The 22,400-nt window shown below is 54.6% G+C and overlaps 2 protein-coding genes across 5 annotated transcripts; one reads left to right on the plus strand and one right to left on the minus strand.

Moving 5' to 3' along the window:
- Window positions 1–367: 367 nt before the first annotated feature.
- tbc1d15 (TBC1 domain family, member 15) lies at window positions 368–8,268 on the minus strand. 3 transcript variants are annotated; one of them, XM_052061133.1, is made up of 18 exons: window positions 8,142–8,268; window positions 6,994–7,095; window positions 6,819–6,893; window positions 6,117–6,270; window positions 6,000–6,043; window positions 5,824–5,876; window positions 3,647–3,749; window positions 3,384–3,578; window positions 3,158–3,286; window positions 2,974–3,077; window positions 2,772–2,866; window positions 2,578–2,694; window positions 2,400–2,500; window positions 2,223–2,322; window positions 1,546–1,643; window positions 1,352–1,468; window positions 1,170–1,256; window positions 368–761 (listed from the first exon to the last, which is right to left on the minus strand). In XM_052061133.1, exons 1-18 carry the CDS (start codon window positions 8,163–8,165, stop codon window positions 567–569), a joined length of 1,893 nt encoding a protein of 630 aa, XP_051917093.1. In that variant the 5' UTR covers window positions 8,166–8,268; the 3' UTR covers window positions 368–566. The 3 variants fall into 3 exon arrangements, with proteins under 3 accessions (XP_051917093.1, XP_051917092.1, XP_051917094.1); XM_052061132.1 differs by having other exon boundaries at window positions 5,824–6,043; XM_052061134.1 differs by lacking the exons at window positions 6,117–6,270; window positions 8,142–8,268 and having other exon boundaries at window positions 5,824–6,043.
- Window positions 8,269–8,338: 70 nt separating this feature from the next.
- LOC127597803 (zinc finger C3H1 domain-containing protein-like) lies at window positions 8,339–21,944 on the plus strand. Of its 2 annotated transcripts, none has more exons than XM_052061107.1 (34): window positions 8,339–9,313; window positions 9,652–10,047; window positions 10,115–10,260; window positions 10,384–10,660; window positions 10,833–10,999; window positions 11,594–11,717; window positions 11,841–11,905; window positions 11,977–12,147; window positions 12,344–12,505; window positions 12,586–12,860; window positions 14,162–14,269; window positions 14,357–14,531; window positions 14,596–14,724; window positions 14,943–15,599; window positions 15,668–15,771; window positions 15,864–15,995; window positions 16,076–16,197; window positions 16,284–16,385; window positions 16,460–16,585; window positions 16,797–16,956; window positions 17,025–17,211; window positions 17,297–17,488; window positions 17,665–17,905; window positions 17,983–18,088; window positions 18,151–18,349; window positions 19,325–19,419; window positions 19,505–19,612; window positions 19,968–20,072; window positions 20,164–20,302; window positions 20,394–20,494; window positions 20,575–20,676; window positions 20,795–20,834; window positions 21,095–21,157; window positions 21,373–21,944. In XM_052061107.1, the coding sequence occupies exons 1-34, from the start codon at window positions 8,797–8,799 to the stop codon at window positions 21,502–21,504; spliced, it is 5,925 nt and encodes a 1,974-aa protein (XP_051917067.1). In that variant the 5' UTR covers window positions 8,339–8,796; the 3' UTR covers window positions 21,505–21,944. The 2 variants fall into 2 exon arrangements, with proteins under 2 accessions (XP_051917067.1, XP_051917066.1); XM_052061106.1 differs by having other exon boundaries at window positions 8,340–9,313; window positions 12,341–12,505.
- Window positions 21,945–22,400: the final 456 nt, after the last annotated feature.

Raw genomic sequence — 22,400 nt, forward strand, 5'->3', positions numbered from 1 at the left:
GTGTGTGTGTGTGTGTGTGTTTGTGTGTGTGTGTGTGTGTGTGTGTGCGGAGAAGCACAAAAAGCTTCCCGGCCAAGTCGCCAGCTGATAACGGCAGCTAGCACCTGCCGGTCCGGGCCAATTTCCTGTCAGTCAGGAAATGAAAGCGGTGCCTCTCTCAGATGTGCTGCGACCGCCTTATGAGCTGATGCGGCCGATAGCGACACGCATTTAACGTCTCGCATCCCAACGGCCGGCGTCGATCGCCGAGCTCCACCAAAGTCCAGTTGGAAGCGAAGGACTTTCAGTCTCGTGGCTCCAGACGGACCGTGACGTCATTTAATCGCGGAAGGTACGGCCGTAAAAATGAAAACCTGAGCACGAGAAGTACAAGAGAAGGTTTTTAATGCGTCAAACCTGTCGCTGAGGATACAACGGATGTTTCCATCTGCTGTGAATACGACGACGACGACGACCAGCGTGCTTAAAAAATAAAAATAAAACGTCTTTTCCTTCCGAGGAGAAACTTCCTGTCCGGTGTCACAGAGGACAAAAGTGCACGTGGTAAGAAAAAATAAGAATCTTGGTTACGACATGAAGGCAACTTTGCTGAGATGCTGAGAGTCCATGGCTCGCAAGTGTCCGTTGGAGTTGGCGCAGGCGCAGGCGCGGTCGCCTCGATGCAAGGCTCCTGCCGCCGCGGGCGCAGCCGCCGCCGCCGACTCCGCGCTGGAGTCGCAGCGATCCAACGCCAGGATGTTGATCACGGACTGAGGCAGGCCCTGGGGACACAGGAGGCCGCCGCGTTTCATACCCGAGAGATGACGATATCGTCTAAAGGGGGGTCGCGGGCGTGCTGGGGGGCTATCGAGGCAGCCGGCGGGGTACGCCTTGAATCGGTTGCTAGCCAAACAACAATTTCGCGCGGAAAATCACACCGTAGGACAACTTCAAGTGTTCCATTAACCCGCCATGCATGTTTTTGGAATGTGGGAGAAAAAACCGGAGTACCCGGAGAAAACCCACGTAGGCACGGGGGTGCGGGGGGGGGGGGTTAATGCAACACTCCACACAAAAAATCTGGATGTTTAAGTCTCACATGTTCAAAAATTTAGGAAGTGCATTTTTTTTCCGTCCAGTCTTTTGTTTCATCAAAACAAAAACAAAAAAGCGGGTTGTGACGTCACTACCTGACACTTGTTGATCTGCAGCCAGATGCTTTCTCCCTTCTGAAGGATTTCCTCCACGTCCAGCTTCATGGAGAGCTCGTTCACATGCTGCCCAAAAAAAAACGGCAACAAACACACACAAACTCGCTCATGTAACGCACGTCGCCACAAGCGCGAGAATACCCACGAAAAAGCCGATTTACTTTGAGGATCTCGTTGAAGCCAAACTTCTCCTCCATAATTTTGCTCTTCTCCGAGTCCAGGATGGCACAGCAGAGCAAGAGATGGAAGTTCCGACAGGGCAGCCCCGTCCACATCACCTGAAACGCACTCGGTTTTCAGCCGGGGTGGCGCCGACACGCGGGTCGGTCGGGGGGTGGCGGAGTGGCGCACTGACCTCCCACAGCCTGAGGATGTCGTGGAAGGAGAACTCCCTCTTGAAGCGGATGAGCAGCCAGCGGAAGCAGAAATAAAGATAACCGGAATCCTGAGATTCTGCGGGTGCATCGGAAAAGGGTCGGGAATCGCTCCCTAGCCGCCATTTTGTCTTTATGGCTGCAACGCGTTCCGATCCCACCGATACAGTGTCCTCGGTTCCCAAACGTTCAAAGGAACGAGCCCCCGTCCCAGCTTTTTTTGGGGGGGGAACGCGTCGCGGCCATAAAATTTGTAGTTGGTGATTATTTGCTCAAACGCACCACAAAATTTGAATTCAGGAGTCATGGAAAACGGTCACAAGCAAATCGATGCGATTGTTTCACTTCCTGCAAGCGAGTAAAGGAACTGGGCCTGAACCAGGAATTAGACAGACCATCGGCTATCGCGGCCCACAAAAAAATCCGGATGCCGGGCGACTTGGCTATTTTGTAGCGCTGTTGACCGCGTTGTGACTCGTGAGCAGATGCGGGGCTCTAAATCAATCCCACAGGGGGATCACTTTCTTGGCTCCGCCCCGATTTTGAGCCCCACCCCCCACAAAAATGCACGTCAAAATCTCTTCATGAAATAAACACCCTACCCTGGAATCGCTCCGAAGGCATTTTTCACGGCGGCGCCATAGAAACTCACGCGTACCGAGATAGCTGCAGAAGGACGGATCCAGCAACCTGAGCAGCGTGCTGAGCTGGATCAGCTGAGTCTTCATCCCCTGCATCTGCTCCTCAAAGTTCTGGTGCTACAAAGGATGACGAAACCCCGCCCCCGGTGAGAACCCGGTTCGAGTTCCGCTCGCGCTTCGAGACGACAACTCACCATGTGCTCCATGAAGCAGACGAAACACCAGAAAGCGTCCACCTCGTTCTCCATGACGAAGACGATGGGCGAGAGGAGGTCGCTCATGCCCTGCACGTAACCTAAACGCGCGACGCGAGGTTAGCGGGCGGTAGGTGGACGGCCGAGCGGGAAAGGACGCTCGCTCGCTCGCTCTCACCCAGGTCAAAGTCGTACATGCAGTACGTCATGAGGATGTCGTGCAGGAGGACCAGACCCGGGTTATCAAGCCCCTCGTAGAATCGATTGCTTCTGTCTGTCCGGTTGACATCTTTCTCTGCAAAGGGAAAAGCGGCGGCGTGGAGGCGAGCTCACGCTAGGGGCGGAGTCCGGAGGTTTTGACGCGATCCTCACCGATGAGACTTTTGTAGTCTCGAAGTCGGGAATTCCTTCTCTCCTGCTCCTCGCTGACCGACTTCCACTGCAACTTCATGCGGAAATATTCATCCCTGCGGCAGCGAGCGGGGCGCACGCTTTCACGTCAAATCGCAACTCGCTTGCAAAGCAGAACGCCCGATTTTGGGGCGGCGGGGGGAGGGGGGGCGGAGTTCCGTACGTTTTGCTTCTGCGCAGACTTTTCCTCTCGTCCAGTGTGCTGTTCCACGGAAAGTATCCCAAAAGAAACTTCCAGGCTTCTTTCCTTACCGCGTGGCACAGACCCTGCGGGGGGGCGGAGCCAACGCACATGACAACCGCAATCAAAGCAAAAGCCACAACCGGCAGCCGAGAGTGCAACTTGCCCCCCTGAAGATGGACTCCCGGAGCCGAGCGATGTGCATCAAGCGGCCGTCCTGGTCTTGATGTCCGTTCCACGTGTCGGCGGACACGGGGACGCTCCGGGACACCTGCGGTCGCGGCCCCAAGTCCACCTGGTGGACACACGCAAAAACGCAACCGCACACAGTTGCTTGATCAGAGGCAGTCGAGCTCTCCTGCGTACGAGGAACGAGGAACGCCGAGTCTCACCCTGGTGACCACCTCAAAGCCGGGCTCCTCCTGCTGGTTGATCTCCAGGCCCGGGATGATTTCCCCCAGTAGGTTGGCGACCTCCTCCGGGGGGCGCTGGTGCTGCTCTTCCGTGCCCTTGAAGGCGTCGAAAATGTAGTTGGTGACTTTGGAGAAGCGGCCCAGCGTCGTCACGTACGGATCCTTGCGGAACTTCTGCCCAAAGAAGAAACGGCGTCAGAGTGTGAGCGAGTCCGAATGGCGCCGAGCGCTTCCAGACTTACGTGGACCAGCCCAAAGTTGTTGTCGTCGGCCAGATTCTCAAAGGACTGACTCAGAAACTTGTTGGGAGAGCTGATCAGCAGACGAGACTCGTCCTCTGCGCACCTGAGCGAATTGCACATCTTATGTTATTTTGACCGGCGTCGGTCTTTTCAACCCCGCCCCAATCATTTCGTCACTTCCTCCGACTTTGCAGCCAATCAAAACGCCCCGTTCATTTTTTTTTAATTTCTTTTTTCTTAATACTCACAAATGTCAATTGCACTCCGCGAAAGCAACATTCGCGATATCGCCGACGACAGATACTGTACTTCGCCCCCCCACCCCCCCCATCTAAAACTTCAACCGGGAGTGACAAATTATTCGCTTGAGGCAAGCACGCTTTTGTTCTTATTTGGACAACTGCGTGAGCTGGAGTAATAACCAACAACATTCATTCATTCATTCATTCATCTTCCGAGCCGCTTGATCCTCACTAGGGTCTCGGGGGGGGGGGGGGTGCTGGAGCCTATCCCAGCTGTCTTCGGGCAGTAGGCGGGGGACACCCTGAACCGGTTGCCAGCCAATCGCAGGGCACACAGAGACGAACAACCATTCGCACTCACACTCACACCTAGGGACAATTTAGTGCTTCAATCAGCCTGCCATGCATATTTTTGGAATGTGGGAGGAAACCGAAGCACCCGGAGAAAAGCCACGCAGCCCCGGGGAGAACATGCAAACTCCGCACAGGGAGGCCGGAGCTGGAATCGAACCCGGTACCTCTGCACTGTGAAGCCGACGTGCTAACCACTGGACTACCGGGCGCTTGGGAAATTATCCAATTAAATTCGGGTGATCTATTTGGAATGTGGGAGGAAACCGGAGCACCCGGAGAAAACCCACGCCGGCCCGGGGAGAACATGCAAACTCCACACAGGGAGGCCAGAGCTGGAATCGAACCCGGTACCTCTGCACTGTGAAGCCGACGTGCTAACCACTGGACTACCGGGCCAAAGCATCTTTTCATGTCTTTTTAAGTTTAGGATGGAAAAAAATCATTTTATAAAAGTTGTTTGTATCGCAGAGGGGGTGTGTGTATTGTGAGATGGTGGCATAAAGCAGGGTTAAGGGATTTCGCATGTGCCGCAGCACAGACAATTTCCTGTGTGTGTGTGTGTGTGTGTCAGATAAGAGGTTTCATAAGTTGATATTTTCCTCAAAGGAAGACAATTAGCATATAAACGATGCGCTTCGGTGCCACTTGCCAAGATTTGAGCCGGCGGGGCCTTTCCGCAGTGGCCATGGTCACCAAAGCCGTGGTAGCACGAGTGCAGTACAACAAAACCCCGGCGATAAAACGGTTCATCTTTTGCAGCTTTGCAAATTTTTTTTCATGGAGTTTTTTTTTTTAACAGTGCTTTGTATTCTGCATTCTGATTGGCTAAGGGACTGTCGGGTGATGTCATAAATCTCCGCGCCTCATGGTGGCACTGCTTGCCCAATTCTCTCCATGACAAAACCCAGCGTGTCGACAAAACGTTCCATGCAGTATTCCTAAAAACTGTCGGTTGTTTTTAAGAAAACGTTCATATTTTTGTTCTTTTTTTTTTTAAATGCCTGCGCCTGAAAAAAAAAATGGTTTAATCTTTATTTTCATTCAATACAGTATTGTATTGTATATGTCCATCCATCCATCCATTTTCCGAACCGCTTAATCCTCACTAGGGTCGCGGGGGGGTGCTGGAGCCTATCCCAGCCGTCTTTGGGCAGTAGGCGGGGGACACCCTGAACCGGTTGCCAGCCCATCGCAGAGCACACGCAGATAAGCAAGCATCAACGCTCACACTCGCACCTACGGACAATTTGGAGTGTTCAATCAGCCTCCCACGCATGTTTTTGGAATGTGGGAGGAAACCGGAGCACCCGGAGAAAACCCACGCAGGCCCGGGGAGAACATGCAAACTCCGCACAGGGAGGCCGGAGCTGGAATCGAACCCGGTACCTCTGCACTGTGAAGCCGACGCGCTAACCACTGGACTACCGGGCCGCCCTATTGTATATGTAATAATTGTAAAAAAAAACATATATATATATATATATATATATATATATATATATATATATGACTACTTCATGGATTTCACTTATCGCGGGTTCTTTTTGGACCGTAACCCCTGCAAGCGATGACTGAACTCACTTGCTGAGCGTGGCCACTCCCATCAAGCTGTCCAGGAGCTCTTTGCTGCCGCCCTGGTGGAAGTGCAGGGAAGGCAGCGTCGAAGATCCCTTGAGCGCGAAAACCAGCGCGGGCGTCTTGCGATGGCGGCAGCAGCCGTCCCGCAGCGTGACGGCGGCGAGCTGACTGACACTGACCGAGAAGAAACGTCCGCTCTGCTCGTGGCCAGCCGTCACGGAACCTGACAGAGGGAGCGGCAAGAACTTAGCCGGCAGACCATGAAAAATGAAAGCGCTCACGACTGAGCTGCTGACCCTGTCCAGCGACGCAGGCCTTCTTCTTGAAAGACGCGGCGTTGATCAGGTCCCACTCGGTCTCGTAGCTCTGCTGGATCTCCAAGGGCCACTGGCCGCGCTCGCCCGGACGCTGATTGCCACATTGGACCCACTCCATGACGGAGCTGGAGTCCTGCTGGCACACGACATGATCCAGGATGGCGAACGGGGACGCTCAACGGGATGTGCACCGAGTCTCTAGACCGAGCTCAGACCACGCCAACGCTGCCCGATTGTGAGGCGACAAAAACAACGTTGACTGTCGCGGCCCATTTTGCCATCTCGGATGCTTCACAAGCATGACCCAGAAAGTCTGCCATGTCAGAATGAAGCAAAAAAATAATTCATTTCTTCCTGGACGTTGACCAAAAGGAGGACCGACGGACTTCTAATGACAAGCGGGTGTTCCGTGGTGCGGATAAAACATTTCAACAGTCGCCTCGTGTTCATAGTGAAGCTGCTAACAAACGTTAGCTAGAAGCTATTAGCAAACGTTACGGTGTTAACAACTTGGTTCACTCAAGTTCTGTTTGAAGGAGGCAATCCATACTGCCCTCTCCACGCCATGCAAGAACCATGTCAAAGTCCCAGTTTTGTTTTGTTTTTGTTTTTTGTCCTTTCCGGGTAGAGTGCACATACGCAGCATAAACACATAACATTTTGACGCTTACAAACACACACCTTGGCAGCACATAAGATGTGTGACGGGTCCACGGAATCCTCAAGAGGCGTGAATTCCATCATGACGTCAGAATCCTGACAAGGGGGACATGAAAAAAAATGTATCATTATCTGCCCAAATATTTGGGGGCATTAATTTTGAAACTAAGACTTGTTAGATCGTAAAAATGTTCACCTTCTCAACGATCCGTAGAGAACCGCAAACAAGAAAATCCTCTTCCGTGTCTTCTTCATCTCCGCTTGGATGCACAAACACGCCTTCGAGCTCAAACAGAACCTGAACATGACACACGAGAGATCATATGGACAACCTGCAAACAAATGTTGGCGTGAAAAGTAACACGCGTTTTTTTTTCTTTAACCTATTGAAGATGTCAAAACTGTGCTGTCTAAGATCGTCATTGCATTGTTATTGCACAAATCTGTGCAACTTGAAATAACCTGCAGCCTTCTCTGTTATCGTGTTAGCAATACAGCCAGACACACAGTAGTACTGTAGCACCAAGACTCCACAAGATGGTGGCTAAGTAATCAATTTATTGCTTTGGCCTGAGGCTAAAAAGAGTACATCGGTGAATCAGATATGCAATTAAATATTGTTTGTACTTTCTAGTTAATTTGATGAACTGATACATATCGGCTTCCGGATAAAGGTGATATGGCACCGAGTGCACGCCCCCCAGCACACAAACCAAGGGAGTGTACCGCTACACTATCAGCCGCTTAATTGTGTTATTTTGGTCGTAAATTGTTTATTTTTGTCGGTGAGTATAGTGACAAGATCTCGAGTTTATGAATGGAATAATGTTTCTATTTATTATATATATTTTTTGTCTTTTTTACTAGTCGTGCTTACTCATTTTTAACACAAGAAAACAAACAAATGGCCTCCTTCGGCTCATTTTTCGACCCTTGGAGCGCACGTACGTAGCTGACCTGACAGCAGTCAAGTAACTGAGCGGTCCAGCTCAACATTCAGGCCACAAACAAACACGTTTAGTGTGTACGAGCCGTCTTGTTAGTTGCGGCGGAGACAAAGTTGAACAGGTCGCTGCTCTGGTGTTCCGTGTTAGGAGGTTTCAAGAGCCTCAACGCGGCAGATTAACGAGCTAGCTAGCTAGCGAGTGAGCTAGATATCTAGCTCGCTAGCTAGCTGCTGCTGCTGTTGCTGTTGTTGCTAACAGTGGCACAATCCCGAGCAGTGGCGGGAAGATGAGCGCTAAAAGACGACACAAGACACCTGCGCTCACTTCCTGTCGGCAAACGTCGTCAAAGCAGCGCTGCCTCGTCAAACCGTCGCGGGGAGACACGCCTTGTTTTTACCTTGACAGAAGATTCGGCCGCCATGTCGCCGATGTCACGTGTCTACCGTCGGCCACGTCAACGCTGACGTCAGCTTCCGGTGAGCTTGCTTTTTGCGGCCTGGTGACGCTCGAACACGCACGCAGGCGGCACATTCACGCATAAATATGTCAAATGTTGATGTGTAGAATATCGAAGTTGGCTGACTTATACCGAGCAGCGGGACACTTGTCAAGTCCCTGGAAAAGACGCCTTATTGGCATGACAGGATCACAGATAATTTTCTTGAAAAGGAACGCAGAGTAGAATTCACGTGTAAGTAAACGGAAACATTTTTGATGTAGGCCGAAATTGAGCGTCCCCTCCTTGACAGACCAGCATCCGCCACTGAAGTACAAAAATATTCTTGAGATAAGGCGGGGTGGTGCGGCTTCCTCCTTCCTTGTCCGCTCACCGTGTTAGCAAATTGCAATTCCTGTACAATAGGTGGCAGTATGCAGCAAAAGAGATGTCGTCAGCCGGGAAATTAAAAAAAGAAAAAGAGTCGCGAGACTCGATGAAACAAACGAAACTCAAGCCAACGGAACTCGTCTGGTAGAAGGACGAGCCAATCGAAGTGGCACGATGGCCCCGTCGAGATAAAGCCAACGATTGCAAAATTGCCACGGCCGTCGACATGAATTTGGAATCGGCGGGTCAGCTTCCGACGATCGACGTTGAGCTGGAAGACGGGGAAATCTGCGACGACGACGGTGAGGAGACCTCCGCCGCCCGGCTGGGGGAGGGGAACGGCGGCAGGCCTCCCGGCGCCGCGGTACCTCCGCGGGGTCCAAGGCCGCCCTACATGGGCCCCTCGCCGCCAGGCTTTCGCCGCATGATGCCCTACGACGTCCACGGACCGTCGAACCACCGGCAACAGTGCGGGCCGAGCGGGCCCGACCGACCTCGCGCTCCTGGCCCCCTTCCGCTACCACCTGGGCCGGGGCCGGGGCTCGCTCCTCTGTGTGGCGGGCCCGGTCCGCGGCCCAGCTTCTGGGAGCGGAGCCACGGCGCTCTGGGGAGGTTCAGGCACCGAAGCGTCTCCAACGGCGGGCGAGGGGCCTGGAACCGAGGAGGCTGGACCGGCCACAGACCCCCGATGGCTCGTTACGGGCAAGCGGAGAACAGCAACAGGGAGCCCCCTGGCAGGAAACGTATCCTTCATGACTTGTACGTTTTACATCACCTTATCGAATTCCGTCTATTCCGCATAAGAGACGGGGTCGTAATACGAACTCGTTATGGCTCGCTTTATATCCGCCAATATGTCGACCGAATCGTTATCACGTGACAACTGCATTCCACATTGGTGATTATGGTTCTATATTAGTCAATGTTCATGTCGTACATTAATCCGACAGTAATTGTTTTATGGTGAAGGATCCATCCCATATCAGATTACAGATTACATCATATTAGATTAGCCAATATGTTAACCAGATGGTAAGTGACCACTTGAAGATCTCCGCCTCTCCTTAACACGCGACCACAGAGAAGCCACTCGGGAGGATCCCGGCAAGAAGACCGCCGCCGAGTATGGCCAAGTGCGAGGGTGCCGAGTCCTTCGAGGACCTGCTTTGCAAGTATAAGCAGATCCAGATGGAGCTGGAATGCATCCGCAAAGAGGAGAGCATGGCGCTGGAGGCTAAGGTCCAGGGGGCGGAGCCCAAGGGTCAGGAGGTCAAGGTTGAGGGAGCGGTGGAGTGTCCCGCGGAAGGCGTCACGCTTCCGCAGGATTCCGTGCAGGTTGCGGCGGACGGCAAGAAAAGTTTCCAGGCGTTCAACATCAAACCTCTCCGCGTGAAACTTTTTACACCTGCCAGTCTGGACACGAGCACGGAGGAGGAGGAGAAGCAGCAGCAGGAGCAGCATCAGGAGGAAAAAGCCGGTGAGTGAGTTGAAAGCGGTTCCAAGAGCCCAACTTGAAGCGTTGTTGACTTCCCTTCTCGCCGAAGCGGGCGCAGAGGCCAAGGTGGCGCAGATGGAAATGGAGGTCGTGAAGCCGCGCGCGGCTTGCGACGAAGACGCCAAGGACGGGGAGAAAACTCCCGGCAGAGAGTCGTCGGCCTCCAGCGAGGACGTCTTCATCTGCATCGATGAGGTACGCCCGGGGCGGCTTTTGTAGTTCTTCAGCCTTAAAAGGGGATTTACGTTTGCGCACTGGAGTCATCCGCGACGTTAAGTCAAGTGACTGTCTGTTTTTTCCCCGTCTGCGGCGATGCAGCTGGGGGGTCAGCTGGAGGAGGAGGACCTGTCGGAGTTGCAGCTGCGTTTGCTCGCCCTGCAGTCGGCCAGCAGGAAGTGGCAGCAGAAGGAGCGGCAGGTGATGAAGAGGAGCAGAGAACCGAGGGCCGACGAAAGGACCAGGACCAGGTCCAGGCCTCAGGACCTTGAGCGAGACAAGGCCAGGCCCGGGAGCAGAGAACGTCCCAAAGCCTCCCCGAAGCCCGGCGCCAGGACTCCTCCGGATAGAAGCCGGGCCAAGAAGAGCAGCGGCTCAGGTGAGAAGCCGCCCGAATGTTGTTCCCACGACGCTCCGGCTCCGGCTGCGGCTCCGGCTGCGGCTCCGGCTGCGGCTCCGGCTCCGGCTGCAGCTCCGGCTCCGGCTCCGGCTGCAGCTCCGGCTCCGGCTCCGGCTCCGGCTCCGGCGCGTACTCGCTTTGTCCTCCGCAGCGCCGGCCACAAAACAGGCGTTGAGGAAACTCCAGCGGCAGCGGGAAGAAGACGAGCGACACAAACGAGAGGATGAAATCCGCAAGATCCGCGACCTGTCCAACCAGGACGAGCAGTACAAGCGCTTCATGAAGCTGGTGGGGGGCAAGACGCACGGCGGCGCCAAGGTACGCCCCCTCCCCTCCCCGAAAGCGTCGCCCGTGCTTTCGCCCCTCCCTTCAACGGCGTCCCTTCAAAATGCTTCATTTCACTTTTTGGGGGATTTTGTTTAGATTTTTTTGGGGGGGTGGAGGTGTTTGAGGGTTTTTTTTGTTATATTTTTTTTAAAAATGCTTCATTTCACTTTTTATGGGATTTTTTTTGGGGGGGTGGAGGTGTTTAGGTTTTTTTAAAAAATATTTTTTCAAAAATGATTCATTTCACTTTTTATGGGATTTTGTTTAGTTTTTTTGGGGGGGTGGGGGTGTTTGTTTTTTTGTTTTTCAAAAATGCTTCATTTAACTTTTTATGGGATTATTTTTTTGGGGGGGTGTTTGTTTTTTTGTTATATTTTTTCAAAAATGCTTCATTTCACTTTTTATGGGATTTTGTTTAGTTTTTTTTGGGGGGTGGGGGTGTTTGTTTTTTTGTTATATTTTTTCAAAAATGCTTCATTTCACTTTTTATGGGATTATTTTTTTTGGGGTGGGGTGGAGGTGTTTGAGTTTTTTTGTTATATTTTTTCAAAAACTCAGAAGGCCGCCGGCATCTCTGTCCTTCAGGCCAGGGACGGCGAGGGCAGGAAGTCCGCCGGCAGGACGGGCACGGACGCCGCGGGCAACCTCTACCAGTACGATAATTACGACGAGGTCGCCATGGAGACGGACAGCGAGCCCGGTTCTCCGGGTGCGTCTGACCACACACGACGACGCCGTACCGTCCGGCCCCGCCCCTTTACCCCGATCAATGAAAAATGACACTCGGCCGCAGCTCTCGTATTGATTTTCCCCCCCCGTGTTTGTTTTTCAGCACGTGCCCCCTTCCCCGCCGAAGGCGGCTCGCCGTCTTTCCCCGTGACGGCGCATTACGCGACGGTTCGTAACGCCTCTCAGTCGGCGGCCCGTCGGCTTGCCCCCAAATGTAACTTTTCTTTGCGTTGCGGCAGCCTTTCGCCGCCTGCGCCCCCCCTCCCTTGCCGCCGCCTCCGCCTCCCGCGGCCAACGAGCGCGCGCCTCCTCCGAAGCCTCCGTTTGCCGATGAGGAAGAAGAGGAAGAGATGCTGCTCAGGGAGACCTGCCTCATGTCCATGGCCAACAAGCGGGTGGTGACCGAAGAGGTTATTTTTGCTCTCTTTCTTTGCCGAAACGTGTGTGGGGGGGGGGGGCTTTTTACTTTCCACAATTCCCCGCATTCATTCACAGACAGTTGTAAACAATTAACAATGTCACTATTACGGTGTTTTGTTTCATTGAAATCACCCGCCTGTCAATCAAACGGAATGACGGTGGGGGGGGGGGTGCCGTGTGCAGCAGGAGCCGTCCTGGAGCGGCCCCCGCTCCCCGAGCGCCGCGGCCCTCGTCGCCGCCGAGCAGCCCGGCAGAGGAAACCTGAGCGCCGTCAGCCTCAACACCATGACGGCGCCGCACGGGCACAAGTTTGCCAGGGGGGGCGGAGCTTCCAGAGCACCGCTGGTGGTAAGATGATGATGATGATGATGAAGATGAAAATGGCGGAGTTGGCAAAACGTTGACGTGGATGATGGTCTTTGGCGCAGCTGCCACGCCACAAGTCGGTGGTGGTGTCTCTGAACGGCTCGGATGACAGCGACTCGGACTTGGACGTGGCGGCGGCGACGGCGGCCCAGGGCATGATGTACGGCGGCCTGGAGTTCATGATCAAAGAAGCCCGAAGGACGGCCGAGGTCAACGCCAACAAGTCCAAAGGCGCGGCGGAGACCTCGGAGAAGGAGAACGATCCCATGCGGACGCCCGAGGCTTTGCCCGAGGACAAGAAGGCGGAGTACCGCTGCCTCAGGGAGGAGCTCGCCAGGTACGAAAGACGTTTACCTTTCGGTGGAGCCCCACATACTCGCGTCGTGGTGCTCCGCCACCCGTTCATGTATGCGTGGCTTTTGTTTTGGTGAACTTGTCCCCCCCCCCCCCCTTCCCAACAAACAAAAGTTTCAAGGGAGGTCATTTTGGGGTTGTTGTAGCAGCAATAAGGAGTCAAAAGTATCCAGACTCTCAGACTTTCAATGAGTATCTTGTCGAAAGCTCCTACTCGAGACCGGGGGGGTCTCATAGTTTGGGATTTTTAGGAGAGTTTTTATTTCATTTGGACTTTTCTTCAGTGAGTTTTAATTCGTCTGTGAGTACGTTTTTGTTGTTGTTATATTTTTTTCAAAAATGCTTCATTTCACTTTTTATGGGATTTTTTTTTGGGGGGGTGGAGGTGTTTGGTTTTTTTTTTTTTCAAAAATGATTCATTTCACTTTTTATGGGATTAATAATTTTTTGGGGGGGGGTGTTTGAGGGTTTTTTTGTTATATTTTTTCAAAAATGCTTTATTTCACTTTTATGGGATTTTGTTTTGTTTTTTGGGGGGTGGGGGTGTTTGAGTTTTTTAAAATATTTTTTCAAAAATGCTTCATTTCACTTTTTATGGGATTGATATTTTTGGGGGGGTGTTTGAGTATTTTTTTTGTTATATTTTTTCAAAAATGCTTCATTTCACTTTTTATGGGATTAATTTTTTTTTGGGGGGTGTCTGAGTTTTTTGGTTATTTTTTCAAAAATGATTCATTTCACTTTTTATGGGATTTTGTTTAGTTTTTTTGGGGGGTGGGGGTGTTTGAGTTTTTTAAAATATTTTTTCAAAAATGCTTCATTTCACTTTTTATGGGATTAATATTTTTTGGGGGGGTGTTTGAGTTTTTTTTAAATATTTTTTCAAAAATGCTTCATTTCACTTTTTTGGGGATTTTGTTTAGATTTTGGGGGGGTGGGGGTGTTTGAGTATTTTTTTTGTTATATTTTTTCAAAAATGCTTCATTTCACTTTTAATTGGGATTAATTATCTTTTTGGGGGGTGGAGGTGTTTGGGGGTTTTTTGTTATTTTTTCAAAAGTGCTTCATTTCACTTTTTATGGGATTTTGTTTAGTTTTTTTGGGGGGTGGAGGTGTTTGAGGGTTTTTTTTGGTTATATTTTTCAAAAATGCTTCATTTCACTTTTTATGGGATTATTTTTTTGGGGGGGTGGTGTTTGTCAAGTGCAAGACTGAAAAAATACCAGAGGTGACTTAAGTATTGTGGCTTCACGCAGCTTTTCGTGTGTGTTGTTTGTGCTGCAGCAGGGAGAAGCAGAAGGCATCCGGTCATGACGCTCACTCGGCGACCGCCGCCGCTGCCACGGCCGCGTCGCTAGTCAGCGAAGCGGAGCAGAAGCTGCTGAAGCAAAGGTGAGCCTCAACGCGACGAGTCGTGGCGCGGCGGCGCGGGAAAAGCGCCGGAGTAATCCGGAAATCCGACTGCCCCGCCCCCCTCAGAGAGTTGCTGGCACGAGACGAGGCGCTGCTCAAGAGCCTCCTGCAGCAGCAGCTCAAAAAGTCCGAGTCCCTCAAGGCGGCCGAGTCCAAGGTGGCCAGGCTCCGGGAGCAGATGCAGGCCTCCGAGAAGATCGTCCTGGCCAACAAAACGCTGTTGAAGAAGATTCAAGAGCAGGTGAGCTCCGACCCGCCCGCCATGCCCCCTTTTCGCCTCTCAACACCTCGACGTGCACGCTCAGGTGCGGCGTGTCGAGCACCGCGTGTCGATCAAGAAGGCGCTGGCTGCCCGCTTGGCGCAGGAACTGCTTTGGACTCAGAAGGCCGCCGGAAGAGAACCCAAACGCAAAGCCGGAGCCGTCCACAAACCGGTGAGAACCGGGCCGCGTGATTTTCGAGTCGAGGAGACTTCGGCCTTCGCGATCGGCCTAAATATCGGCCTCATTTGCGGTATCGGACTGATACATGTAACGATCATACTCCCCCAACATCGGGCTGATAATTATCGATCAAATCCGTCGGTAGTTAGCGGAGAACAGACGAAATGATTCTGAAGAGCCTGACTTGTGTTGGCGCGGCGCCGTCCCAGGCCAGGAAGCTCCAACGGGTGGATGCCGCCAATCACATTGCGGCGCTGATGGCTCAGAAGCAGCGTCTGCAGCAACTGGAGTCCGAGTACGCCCTGAAGATCCAGAAACTGAAGGAGGCCCAGGTCTCGCGCAACAGGGCGGCGGCGTCTGAAGCGCCGAGCGAGCGGCGGCCCAAACCCGCTGCGCTCCCCGAGCCCAAAGTCTGTCTCCCGGCCTCCCCCGGCCCACCTCAGCCCTCCCTGCACGACCTCACCCAGGACATACTGGTCCTGGGCAGCGACGACGGCCCGGAGCCCGAGGCCGACGAACCCGAGGCGGGGGAGCCGAAGGGGGATGACCGGGAGACCGCTTGCGGGCCTGCCGCGGGGTCCGCTCCCCCTCGGCGTCGCTCCTTCCGCCGCTCCAGCTCCACCAAACCCAACCTGGAGCAGCCGAGTTCTGCTCCTGCCGCCAAAGGCCCCGCCCCCGCCGCCGCCGCCAAGAATCCGGCGGATGCGGCCACTGACGCCTGTGCCGCCGGTCTGGACTTGGAAGCGCTCAGGAGACGCCACCAGCAGCAGCTCGGGCTGGGAGAGCTGCTCCTGCAGGAACTGGCCAGCCTCGGGGAGCTGCACCACGTGGAGGACCGGGACGCGGGTCTGCACCAAACCGCTACGGTCTGCTCACCACCACCACCAACTTGTTGGCGGCGTTTCCTTTTGTTCATTGTCATTTGCGTGCGCAGGTGCCGGCCGTGGTCACGGACGCGAGCAGAGCCGTCGGGTGGCCCGCCAGGCCGGTTCCTTTTGGCCCTTACCGCAGTCCTCTGTTGGTCTTCAAGTCTTACAGGTGAGCTTTCAAGTCCTCAATGGGCACCCCGGCGACGATGCCCCGGCATACGCTGCGGAGCGAACCTTTTTGAGTGACTGTCCCGCCGTCAGGTTCAGCCCGTACTACAGAACCAAGGAGAAGTTGTCCCTGAGCTCGGCTACCTACAGCAACACCATCCGGCCCAAACGCTGCTTCTGCCGCTTCGACCTGACGGGAACGTGTAACGACGACGACTGTTCATGGTAAGGGGGGCCAGGGGTGGGGGGCAGTGTCTTCACCGCGGTGACGCTAACGATGATGGCTTCCTCCTGTCCTCCCCCAGGCAGCATGTGAGAAGCTGCACGCTGACAGGAAGTCTGCTTTTCCAGGACGTGCTCTCCTACAACTTGTCTCTGATCGGCTGCTCGGACAGCAGCACGGATAGCCAAGTCGGCGCCGCCACAGGTGGGCGACCTTCTTGCGTATGTGTCGAGGGTTCACCTTCGACACGGAAATGGAAGTTGACTTGCGAGTGTTGTGGTGTGTCGTAGAAAAGTACCTGAGCAAGCTGTTCGGTCCGCACAAAGACGGGATGGCGGTGGACCAGAAGGCCGTTTTCCTGGTCAGCAAAGTCAACGAGAGCCGTCGTCACGGTGAGCGACGCGCGTGTCGGCCTGGGGGGGGGCGGAGCGTCACGCTGACTCCGGGTGCTGGCTTTGATGCGCAGTGCCGCCCTTCACCACCTGGAAGGACAAAAGGAACTGGAGGCCGTCGGCGGCGCAAAGCGAGCGCCGCGAGGACCGCGACGGCGAGGAAAACGCCGGCCTGGGGGAGCAGACGTGCGCAACGTCAGGTCAGTCCCCGCGCGTGCACATGGACTGTCATTACAAGTCCAAACGAAATTATTATAATAATAATAATTGTGCACCAATCTTAGGCGGGCCGGATTAAAAAGACCAACGGGCCAGATCCGGCCCGCGAGCCGTATTTTGCCCAACACTGCCCAAAATGGTAGTTGGACCGTCGCTGCGTCAGGCATTCACGCGTCCGCCGTGTGTTCGCAGACGTTGGCTCGTTGGACGCGCGGGTGACGTCCGAGGACAAGCGTTACTTTGTCAGCGACACGGACGACATCGGCAAGCTGGAGAGCAGCGTGTCGGACAACCCCGACGACACGCAGCTGTGGATCAAGCTGGCCTTCAGATACCTCCACCAAGGCGACACGTACGCCGCCGCCGCGCCCGTCTCGCTCGGGCCCGCCCGTCTCGACCGCGCCTTTTCTCCTTCTGCAGGCCGCCGACCGAGTGCTTGGAGGCGGCCCTGAACACGCTGTCTCGAGCGCTGGAGAGTAACTGCGACGACCCCGAAGTGTGGACGCACTTCCTGACGCTCTTCTCTCGCCGCGGACGCCGCGACGAAGTGGAGGAGATGTGCCAGATGGCCGTGGAGCACGCGCCGCACCACCGCGTCTGGTGGAACGTGAGTGAGCCTCCCGACACCCGCCGCGCACCCGCGTCTTCGGGACGCGTGGAAGACTTTGTCCCTGTTCCTGTGCGGTGTCCAGTATCTGAGCTTGGCGAGCACGTTTGAGGCCAAGGACTCCGTTTGCGAGCGTCTCGTCGGCTTCCTGCTGGGCGAGGAGTGCGGCGGGGGCGCGTCCGAGGAGCGCTCCTTCCGCCTGTTGGAGGCGCTGCTCTACCGCGTCCACTTGAACGTTTTCACGGGCCGCACGGCTGCCGGCCTGGCCATCTTCCAGGTGCGCCTCGCCCTTTTCCGCACTTCACCATTGCACTGAAGCACCGTTGACCATGGAGAAGTTTTTGAATCACTAAGAGGCGAAATGATCCAAATAAGAAATGAAGCCGGCCCGCTTGCTTCAAGCCGCTTCAACGTGGAATATTTCAAAACACCCCAATATCGCCGGCCTTTCAGGACGCCTTGACGCGCGATCACCCGCACGCCAGCGTGGCCGGCCACCTGGAGGTGGCGCACCGTGCGCTAGCCTGGTTGTCGTACATCCACCTGAAGGAGTTCGGCCGGCTCCCGTCCGCCCTGTACGACCCCACCGAGTCGGGCCCGTCCAGGCTCGTCAGCGCCGAAAGCTTCCCGTTACCGTGGCGATCAGCCGCCGACATTAAGATGCCGCAGGAGCAGCTCATCGGCCTTTTTACGGGTACAAAAAAAAACCCGCACAGAATCACTCGCCGCGAGCAGCCTGCGAATGTATCCGTTTGCGTGCGTGTACACCAGACGGCATCCGCCAGTGCTGCGACGAGTCTCTGGCGCCAAGAGAGAGGACGTTGGCGTGCCTGCCCCTGCATACCAACTTCCTGCTCCTGCACAAGCTGTCGGGCAGGTGAGCCGTCCGGAGGAGTTGAAAGTCGGCGCGCGCGACCTCACCGAGTGCTTGCGCCGCAGGTTGGAGGCGGGCGTGCTGCTGTGCGAGGCGCTCTTGGAGGCGTGTCCCGAGTCGTGCGTCCTGCGCGACGTCCTGTGCGAGTTCCACGTGTGCGCAGGCGACGGCGACGGCGCCGCCGGCTCGTGGCTCCGCGCGCTGGCCGAGTGTCCCGACGACGCCGAGGTTTTCTACCACTGCTGCCGCTTCCTCATGGCTCAGGTGGGCCCCAACTTGCAAGTAGGGCCGGCCCGTTCGGCCATTTTGTGGATTCGTTTGCGTTTATTGCTCAAGACTTATTTGTTAATTTATTTCAAGGGTTCGCATGTTTTTTTTATTTTGTTAATTTTTTTTTTAATTGCCATCCTTATAAACACTTGGAGGGCGGCCCGGTAGTCCAGTGGTTAGCACGTCGGCTTCACAGTGCAGAGGTACCGGGTTCGATTCCAGCTCCGGCCTCCCTGTGTGGAGTTTGCATGTTCTCCCCGGGCCTGCGTGGGTTTTCTCCGGGTGCTCCGGTTTCCTCCCACATTCCAAATAGATCACCCGAATTTAATTGGATAATTTCCCAAGCGCACGGTACTCCAGTGGTTAGCACGTGGGCTTCACAGTGCAGAGGTACCGGGTTCGATTCCAGCCTCTGGCCTCCCTGTGTGGAGTTTGCATGTTCTCCCCTGGCCTGCGTGGGTTTTCTCCGGGTGCTCCGGTTTCCTCCCACATTCCAAAAATATGCATGGCAGGCTGATTGAACACTCTAAATTGTCCCTAGGTGTGAGTGTGAGTGCGAATGGTTGTTCGTTTCTGTGTGCCCTGCGATTGGCTGGCAACCGGTTCAGGGTGTCCCCCCGCCTACTGCCCAAAGACAGCTGGGATAGGCTCCAGCACCCCCCGCGACCCTAGTGAGGATCAAGCGGCTCGGAAGATGAATGAATGAATGAATGAATAAACACTTGGCTCTCCAAATTCCGTTCGAGAAAAATGTAAATAATAAAACATTTTAATTTATGTTGCTCATCAAAGTTACAAAAAAAAAATCCCCAAAATACAGAAAACACTTTGTAAGGATGAAATTCAAACGCGCAAAATGTATTCCACTTCAAAACTGAATCCAACTTCACTGGAGTTGGCCGGTGATTCTTTGATCTACCACAAGAGGGAGCCCCTCTTGTCAATTTGAAGGGCATGTCGTCTTGACAGGACAAGTGGAGCGCCGTCACGCCGCTCTTCCAAGGATTCGTCTCGTCTCTGTGTGAGGAGCCGAGCGCTAACGTGGCGCCCGTCGATCTCCTGCGGTGCGTCGCCGCGCCTCGCTCGTTTCTTGGTCCATACGGCGACTCACTCATCGATCTTAACGCCGAGCGTTTGCCCCCCCTCCAGGAGTATCCTGGGCCTCCCCACAGATGAGGTGCGGGCGTCGGCCGTCGTCCGGAAAGATCTGCGAGATCGGCTGCTCCGGCAGCGCTCCTTCCTGCATCTGCTTCACTGGTACCGCCCACACGCCGGTCACATGACCTCCGTTTAAGTGCAGATGCGTGGAAAATGGATTGAAAAGTTTTTGTCATGCGCGTTTGATGAAATCAATCAGAGGAAGACCGAGTCGGATGACGACATCTTTCGGAGAAGTGAAAATGGCATCGTGGCCTCCATCTTTGCGCCATTTTCTCAAAATAATGCGAAAATGGAGACTTTAACTCATTCGCTCCCAAAGACGGTTTTAACCGTCTTTTCAGACTTGGTCCAGAATAGGCTGGGACTGAATGACTTTTTGTTCTGTTTTCCATAACAAACTTGAGTGTGCTTGGTTGAAGTGATTTGAGGAGTTCACACACACACTTTGCAGTCGCTGGCATTGGTTGCGCGGATCGGTGAGGGACACGCTGGACGCCTTCGAGAGGGCGCTGGGCTCGGCCATGACGTGCGACGAGCTTCACCGCCTGTGGACTGAGTGAGTGCCACCAGTGCCGTCACCCCCCCCCCCCCCCCCCCCCCCCCCCCGGCCTCAATGAGCGCGAGCCCCCCCCTTTTTGTGTCGACAGCTACCTCGGGTTCTGCAGCGCGCACGCGGCCCAGCGTCTGCCCAACTTGATCCTGCGCTGCCTGGGCACCGTCCCCGCCCGGCTGGAGGTGCCCTTTGACCCCACCCACTTCTGGACATCTTATCGTTTCCACAACAAGGTGAGAAATAAAGACTCGGTCGGGTTAACCCTCCGCGCTCCGAGGCGACCCGCAGCCTCCGTCGATGACGCGCGTCGCCGTTTGCCGCCAGGTGGTGGCGCTCTACCTCAGCTGCGTCGACGCATCGCAGCACGCGGCGCTCCTGGAAAGGCTGCATTACATGATGCCCGCCAACCTGGCCCTTTCGCTCAGGTACGCCCCCCCCCCCCCCAGCTTTGTCCCTCCTCACGCACACACACACACACACGGTGCGGCTGTGCGTGTGCGCCCAGGTTGATGCAGCGCGAGTGTTCCGAGGGAAACATGGAGCACGTCCGCTTCCAGGCCAAGATGCTGACCAACAGCGCCCCCAAGTGTTTGCCGGCATGGAACGTGTGAGGACATCTTGACCGGCGGCGCACGCAACCACGCAAAAAATCGATGGGAACGCACGTCCCGCCGCAGATGCCCCCCCGCGCGCCCGTCCGACTGACGTCGTCTGTTTCCTTGCAGGGCCATCGCGGCGGAGGCGGAGCTAAGGCAGCCGGCAGAGGTGAGCCGCTAATGAGTCGGCGACGCTAACGCGTGCTCATGGCATCGCGGCGCTCGCTCTCTCTCTCTCCATCTCGTAACATTTGTTTCCGCGGCGACGGAAAAGAGCCGATCGTCGTGGTCCACCGTCGCCGTAATCGCGTGAATCTTTTGTGTTGATGGGCGCGGTTTGCTTCGAGCCACCCTTAACTCCGCCCACTTTTTGTCCTTCCTCATCTCCACTTTGTGGTCTTCCTCGCCGTGTGCTTTTGTGTCTGGCAGGCTCGTCGTACGGTCCAGCAGGCACTCCAGAATCTTCCGCTCTGCGCCCAACTCTGGAAACATGTAAATCACACACAAGCTAGGCTAGGCTAACGGGAAGCAGGCCCCTCCCCCACCCGCTCGCACCCAACCGCGTCTCTTAATTCCTCCCTGCTCCCCCCCCCCACACACACAACTCAATAACTTTCCATTCCCTGCCTCCCCTGCATCTCACCCCCCCCCCCCTTCCTGCCATCTTCTGTGCCCCCCCCCCCCTCCTTTTTTCCCGCCCCCTACAGCTTCTGCAGTGGGAGGCGTGCGTCGGCAGCGCGGGCGCCACGGAGCGTGCATGCCGCGTGCTGTCCCGCAGCGAAGAAGCGGGCGTGACATTAGCCGAGCCGGTCGCCAGCGCTCGGACGGACGCCGTCTGATTGGTCGGTTGACGCCTGAGGGCGGCGATACTTTGAGTCAGAAAGTTGAGAGCAAAAAGCGGCGCCTCCTCCTGGTGTACGTAAGTATGTCCTGCTGAGTGACGTTTGCTTTGTCTCACTTGCTCTCTTTTCCCTGGGGCGGGGAGGGGGTGGGGGAGTGGGGGGGGGGGTCCCGAAAGACGTTTTTCGCCATTTATTTTTTTTTTCTTCTTTTGTGCGGAAGGAAGCAGACTTTTATTTTGTTAAGAAACAAAGACACTGCCACTTGTTTGGCCTTAGCCGCATCTCAGCGAAGCCGCAGGAAGTGACAAAACGCTGGACACCAAACGGCTCGTTTGCAATTTTGTCTTTTTTTTTTTTTTTAATTTTGGTCTGATTAAAAGCCTTGGTCATCATTGAATGTTTTTTTAAAATATATTAAATTATTTTATCAACACAAACGCGACTCGTCTTTTTTTTTTTTGGACTGAACACGAAGCGCCATCTCAAAAATGTCCGAACGAGTTATTTCAGAATTGTGCACCTTTTTCAAGACATTCCACAATGTGCGTACGTGAGCCAGCGTGAGAAGGTCAGGACATTGGCGTGGCCCGGGACAGGATGCGACGGGGCGGGGGGAAGGGAAACGGGGGGGGGGGCTGCTTTGAGGGTTGCTGTTTGCTTGTTGAAGCGTCAGAGAAATGGAAAAAAAAAAATCTTTCCAATCAATAGAGTGCAAACCAAAATAGAAATGTGACTTTTCCGCTGGCTCGGCGTCTTCCTATTTGCACGCTTACGCGCTTACCTGGTTGTCTTTCGATCGACTTCTGCGGGAACCTTTCCTGACATTTGAGTTTGAAAAGGATCGTTTAAAAGAATTTTGTGTTGAAAAGACTTGGGGGGGGGGGGGGGGGTTT

This window comes from Hippocampus zosterae, chromosome 3 (genome assembly GCF_025434085.1).
Source record: "Hippocampus zosterae strain Florida chromosome 3, ASM2543408v3, whole genome shotgun sequence".
Classification (NCBI taxonomy): Eukaryota; Metazoa; Chordata; class Actinopteri; order Syngnathiformes; family Syngnathidae; genus Hippocampus; species Hippocampus zosterae.

Coding starts and splice junctions, on each gene's coding strand:
- tbc1d15 (XM_052061132.1), bottom strand. CDS start 8,165: ATGGCGGCCGAATCTTCTGTCAAG. Junction 3,078..3,157: donor GGGAGTCCATCTTCAGGGGG/GCAAGTTGCACT, acceptor GCCCCCCCGCAG/GGTCTGTGCCACGCGGTAAG. Junction 2,695..2,771: donor AGACTACAAAAGTCTCATCG/GTGAGGATCGCG, acceptor TTCCCTTTGCAG/AGAAAGATGTCAACCGGACA.
- LOC127597803 (XM_052061106.1), top strand. CDS start 8,797: ATGAATTTGGAATCGGCGGGTCAGCTTCCGACGATCGACGTTGAGCTG. Junction 12,861..14,161: donor CTCAGGGAGGAGCTCGCCAG/GTACGAAAGACG, acceptor TTTGTGCTGCAG/CAGGGAGAAGCAGAAGGCAT. Junction 15,600..15,667: donor GTCTGCACCAAACCGCTACG/GTCTGCTCACCA, acceptor TTGCGTGCGCAG/GTGCCGGCCGTGGTCACGGA.